Raw genomic sequence first — 6,638 nt, forward strand, 5'->3', positions numbered from 1 at the left:
ACAAATATTATGACTAAAAATACATTCGATCACAACAAATTGTGATTTTTATGACTAATACTTTTAACTATAAAAACTTTTTAGTCACAACGTATGAATGATAATTTATAATTAGTCACAACTTTTATATTTTTAATCACAAATTTTATTGTAACTTAAAGTAAATAAATTTATAGTGTAACCTCACAATATACCATATCATGCCAACTACACTAGCTTATATAATTAATTAATTACTAATTTTTTATATCATTTACTAATTAAATCAAAATATGTGTAATCTGATATTAAAATGCACTTTAATTTGTTTAGTACGTCGTATTACATCGTAAATAATATTACATTAAATTGTATTCTATGTCATATTTTTATGTAAATTCTATATGTGATATTAATTTTTATTGACATATAAATATATAATATTTTAATATAAATTAAAAATTAACATAATATCATATTTATAATACAATACACTACGATTTAATACTCATACTAAGCTAACCCAATATATTACCTCGTATAGATTAGAACTTGGTGTCTTATAGCATTTCCAACGTTTTCACTTCTAACTCTTCTTCTTCGTACTTATTACATTATTTTAGTTGATGAGATGAATTATTGATATGGAGTACATTATATATATTGAACTAATATCTTCATCAATCAACTTGGTGAGTGTATCTAATAATACGTATACGTACATTTTCTTCTATCAAGATTGTATTACGTATATGAGATATTATACTTTATTCATATATATATTAATTAATTGTATATTTTATAAATAAATAAAAAAAAGATTCTGGCATATATCCGCAATATAAGATTTTTTGCGTGGATATACACCATTATCGATCGATCCATTGGTAGTGTCAGTTAATCAAATATGTATGGTTGAATTGTATATAAAAAATATCTCTAAATATAAATAATAAAATCCCACATTTCATTAAAAAAAAAATCCTGATATTTTAATAAGGTTGTGATAATTGCACTCTATAGATTAACTTTTATGTCTTTTTATAAAATAATGCCTAATTGATGAGATTAACTAAACAAGTTGGAAACTTACAAAAATATTAGAATTTAGGGTAATTTTTACAAAAATATTGTCACGCACAAAAAAGTTTTTAAAAATACTGTATTTCTGTAAAATAAAAGTAGAACACAAAACAGAACAACTCAAAACATACAGTAGAACAACTAAAAAAACATCACAATATATTACAGTATGAAGCTTATAAAAAAATACAGTAAAAAAATAAAAGTACCACCTAGCAGTATTTTTATAAAAAAAAATAATAAAATTTAGTGTATGATGCCAATAAGTTTTACCAATTACGTTTAAATAATTTGATAATTCCCATAATTATATTTATTTCGACAATCACCAATTAAGTAACTTAAATGAAGAGGACAAATTCCATTTTCCTTCTCCTATTAATATAATAATGCAAACTGAATAATCTTAGTTTTTTCTTGGACATATTTATTTGTTATGCTTTCTTAACCTTGGTATCTAAATTAAGTACTACTTGGTACAAATTAGTGATATGGTACACAATCACAATGTGTTCACATTTGCCCTTTTATCTTTTCTCTGTACAATTTCACACTCCATTAAAGTACCTTTGAGTCCCCACCAAAAACAATTACACTAATAGTTGTAATTATTATAAAATAGGAGGACTAAAATGCAATATTAAACTCTCACGATGAGTCGCGCCTACTTAAACCCCAAACACTCAAAAAGCCAAACCAGTTCTAACTAACAAAAACTCTCTTAACCAAAAAAAAAAAAATGGAAATTCAACGCTCAAATCTACTCTCCATTTTCTTCATCCTCACTCTCCGATTAATCCTAGCCGTTGATGCCGAATACTACTACAACAACAACGCTAATAACGAAACCAACGGCTCAGATTTCATCCGTACAAGTTGCGGAACAACTCTCTACCCAGACCTCTGTTTCTCCTCCCTCTCACGCTACGCCGCCGTAGTCGGAAAAGACCCGGCTCACCTCGCACGCGCCGCCGTATCACTAAGCCTTTCCAAGACAAAACACATGGCGGCTTACGTTTCCAACGTCACGCGCTTAGCCGACTACGGCTCCGGCGCCACAGCCGGGAACCCCCGCGCCGCCGCCGCACTTCACGACTGTTACTCAAACTTCGACGACGCCGTAGACGAGATCCGCGGCTCTCTCCGTCAGATGAGACACATCAATGTCGTCGGAGCCGTGGCCGGCGGCGAGGTTTTCAGGTTTCAGATGAGTAACGTTCAGACATGGATGAGCGCCGCCCTAACCGACCAGGAGACTTGTACGGATGGATTCGAAGACGTTAGCGATTGTCCGGTGAAAGCTGACGTCATCGACCGAGCTACGGAGGTTAAAAAGCATACCAGTAATGCCCTCGCTCTCGTTAACCGTTACGCCGAGAATTCCGTTCCTTGATATATATACAGTTTTATTGGGGTACGACGTCGTTTTTGGTTACTGAACAGGTACTAATATATTTGTAGAGGTTTTAGAAACACTGTCGTTTTGTATGATAATGTTGTCGTTTTTGTGTTTATTTCTTCATATATGTACACGACAGAGTAAGTTATCTGTCTATGGATAATTTAACATATGAATGAGTTGAGTGAGAATTTTTCTTATTTTTGTAAATTATTTAAGCTTTGAAATGGTTTTTTTTTTTTGATGATGAATCCGAGTTGACTCAGTTCAGTTCGATACTGAATTACGAGTTCCGAGTTCAATGTGGACCTAATATATATATATTTTTCTGTCGCTTTATGTAATTTTTGCCCGTGAAATTTAAATGTTGTCTGCTGTTGTTTAGGAAAGGTGTGTAATCATAAGGTTTATTATTATTATTATTAAATTATTTTTTAAAATGAAAAGTTTGGTCAATTCTGCTAACTAATTTTGTTCTCACTATTAGAATGAATATGTACCCTTTTACTTTATTTTCTCACTGATCAGAAAATTGAAAAATAATAAAAGTTTGTGTTATTTGTTTTGAGCAAAAGAAACATGCATTTCATAATGTATTGTATCCAATAGTATATGTTTATTTTTTAATGGGAATTTTTCTTTGTCCCGAATTAGGTAGGGTTTAGGTCCAAACTTAGTTAGTTGGCTATGTAAATATATATAAATTTTTTATATATAGTGTAATTTTTATTAAATATATATACTGCATTTTTGTTTTAAACAATGCTAAAAGGCAAAATAATTACGTGTTATTTATTACCATTTAGTTTGTTAAAATATTGAATTTATTAAATAATACAGATTCAGAAAAAAGAATTGTTAAATATATGATCTCAAAATACATATGTAAATAAATATACTAGCTAGAAAATCATAAAATAAAATTAGTAGTTAAAACCATATATATATATATATGCTCTACCAACTACCAAGCTTGGCAAGCTTCATTATAAAAAAGAGCAAATATATACACAATATTTTGTTGAACAATTGATTTTCTTATATATATTATTAATTAATTAATTATCTTACATAAAAGTTACTATCATGCATCTAATCTCCTAGTTAAATTAATAAGCTTGGGCATAGATTTTTTTTAAAAAGAATTGTACGTATTATGTATAAAAATAAAAATAAAATGTAACCAATAATTAATAATTAGATAATGCTCAATGACCACATAAAACAAAACTGCCCATATCTGATTTGAAAAATTATTTATAGATAAATACATTAAAAAGGATCATATAGAATACATACTAGCTATATATTTATAAAAATTAATTGATCGTTAAAGTGAATTTTGTAGACATTAGCTTAGTTTTTTAATTTATTATTTATTTAATTTTTTTCAATTAACAACTTAATTAAAGTCCAAAAAAAGTATGTGCTGCTTTTGCTTAAAAGAAAGCTAAATTGGTAAAATTAATGCAAATATTATTCCCATAATTAATTATTATCAATTAATTAATTTATTTTTAAGTACGTAATCTAAATTCTCCACTTACATTTGTCTCCCATGCCTTTAGATATATAATAATAATGCCATGTGACAAAAAGCATAATATATATTGCTGTTGAGACATATGTTTTTATTTTTTATTTTTTTATAATAATGTTAGTTAAATAAAATGGGGTCAATTATTGCTGTCATCTGCCTTAAGCATATAGTTTTAATCTTTATTTTACTCATTATTACATAAAATTATTTATAATATTTATTTATTTATATAATATGTACTAATGCAATCGTTTGTCATTATCATTAACAACACATAATTGATGAGATTAATTATGGGGTTATACGAAGATTTATGATGTGATGAGATTTTCCCATTTTCCTTAATTATTATATAAGTATCATTAAAGAAGAGAAAATTTTGGTTTGAAAATATTTTACTATCTCAATAATTAATGATTTTTAATTTGACAAAGAATATTATTTAAAAAATTGTATCACCAATATTAACGAGTTCCATGCCAATTATATAATTTATAAGGAGTACTACCGTCAGCCTCCTCTTACAATCTCTTAGTCAACCTCCACGCCCGAAAACACATGTCGGAATATTTTTTTTCATTTTTTTTCGCAGGGTGTTCGTTTTGCTTACAACATCATTCCTGTAAATTTTTGAAAAATTTCGAATAATTTATAGTGCCGAAAATACGTTTGAAGTTTTTTGAACGCGCGTGGTAAACTGGAATATCAGGAACTCTATTTTCGGTACTGTAAACTATTCGAAATTTTTCAAAAATTTACATGGATGATACTGTAATTATAACGAATAACGCTATAAAAAAATTGAAAAAAAATATTTCGACATGTAATTTCTCGAACGTGAAGGTTAACTAAGAGGTTGTAATATGAAGTTGTAATTAGCATTTCTCATAATTTATATATTTGATTTTTGAATACTTATTATTATTTTTTCTATCAATTAATAAATTAAATTTTATTCGTATACATATTAGATCGATATGAAATAAAATAAATATAGGACGATAATTTTTTTATTAATTCTACCACTGTCGGAATTTTTTAATGAGTTATTTCAAAAATTTGACTAACCATAGAGTATCGCATACCATTTTATAAATAATTATCAAAATTGAACCATATTACAAAAAATCTATATTTTTTTTTAAAACAATTTTTTTTAAATACTAATTTTGCCAATTATTTTATAGAATAATGTATGTTATATATATATGATCAGCAAAGACTTTTGCCGCCATACGTGCACAAACCTACCCATTATTTTTTTTAATATATATTATATGATCACATTGAATGATTTATTAATAAATAAGACAAATATGCAACATATAATAATTATATAAAAATAAAATGCTATATATATATATATCCTGAAAAATATGCCAGAAATCATCGAGGCAATTAAGTTGGTCCCCATCAATTTGTTTAATATTTTTTGTAACAAGAATCATTTATTTAATATTATGTGTTTTATAATTCTTATTTATTGTAATACGTAAAATTGAGGATCAAAATTGGTCATGTTAGAAAGTTCTTTCTACTGAGAAAGCACTATTGAGAATTTCATAACGACAAACAGGTTCTCGTCGAAGGGTTTTGTTGGGCTATGCCGCACAAAAATAAATGTGCTTGTCAAGGCCGATCCTGAGTTAAAATAGATCATAAGAAAAAAATATTTTAGGTCCTTACTATAAAAATAAATAGTATTTTTAAAAATTATTAAAAAAAATATGTATATTTTTTAAATATATATATTTTTTTTTAATTTGAACCCTTAAAATGAGTGAGCCCTAGGTACGGGCCTAACCTGCCTATGTCTAGAGCCAGCTCCGGTACTCGTTTGATTTTTTTTTGGTGATTTATATGTGGATTTTGGAAAAATGTATTCCACCCTTTAATTTAAATTAATTAATTCCCATTTAAATTAATTAATCCTCCAATTGGCATGAGAGTACTCTATATATATTAATGTAAATAAATACAATGAATATGCATGTAGTGATTGATGATCATGGAGACATTGGAAAATGGTCATGGCCCCATATTTTGACCTATGTAAGAACCAAACTCTCAAGCTCAACCACTACTTCTCTATATATATATATATATACCAATGAAAAACCCAATCCTTATTGATTGGCATTATTATATATTAATATTCATTCTTAATTAAGATTATGTTATGGTTTTTATATATTATATTTTGATGTGAAAATGTTTTAGGATGGATCCAAAGAAGGTTGAGTTATACATAGCCCGTGAAATGTGTAAGAGGCCAAAACTAATAATAATATGGTAAAACTAAAAGACAAATTGTCTCAGAAAAAATGATATGCATATTTCTAAAGTTCACGAGACAGAATTATTGTGTTGTTTTGTGAGACTTATTTCCTCCATTGCCTTCCTCTTCAATCGAGATATAATATATATTTGTATAGTAGGTCCACCACCAATCCCAAATTTTGATCAATTTTTTGTAGTTTAATGTGTAATAGTGAGAATTTTTCACTTAGAAGTACAAGTGCAATCTCGTAAATGATTGACACGTAGACCTAATTTCTTATGGAAAAGGATGACATGTCAATAAATAATTCCAAAAGAGCTAATCTCGCTTGACATGAACTTGTGAGAAGATGTGAT

At 27.6% G+C, this 6,638-nt stretch overlaps 1 protein-coding gene across 1 annotated transcript; it reads left to right on the forward strand.

Moving 5' to 3' along the window:
• The first annotated feature begins 1,475 nt into the window (after positions 1 to 1,475).
• Positions 1,476 to 2,850, forward strand: LOC115713079 (pectinesterase inhibitor 7). The gene has a single exon (XM_030641564.2). The coding sequence runs from the start codon at positions 1,802 to 1,804 to the stop codon at positions 2,453 to 2,455; it is 654 nt and encodes a 217-aa protein (XP_030497424.2). The 5' UTR covers positions 1,476 to 1,801; the 3' UTR covers positions 2,456 to 2,850.
• The last annotated feature ends 3,788 nt before the right edge of the window (positions 2,851 to 6,638 follow it).

This window comes from Cannabis sativa, chromosome 4 (genome assembly GCF_029168945.1).
Source record: "Cannabis sativa cultivar Pink pepper isolate KNU-18-1 chromosome 4, ASM2916894v1, whole genome shotgun sequence".
Taxonomy (NCBI): Eukaryota; Viridiplantae; Streptophyta; class Magnoliopsida; order Rosales; family Cannabaceae; genus Cannabis; species Cannabis sativa.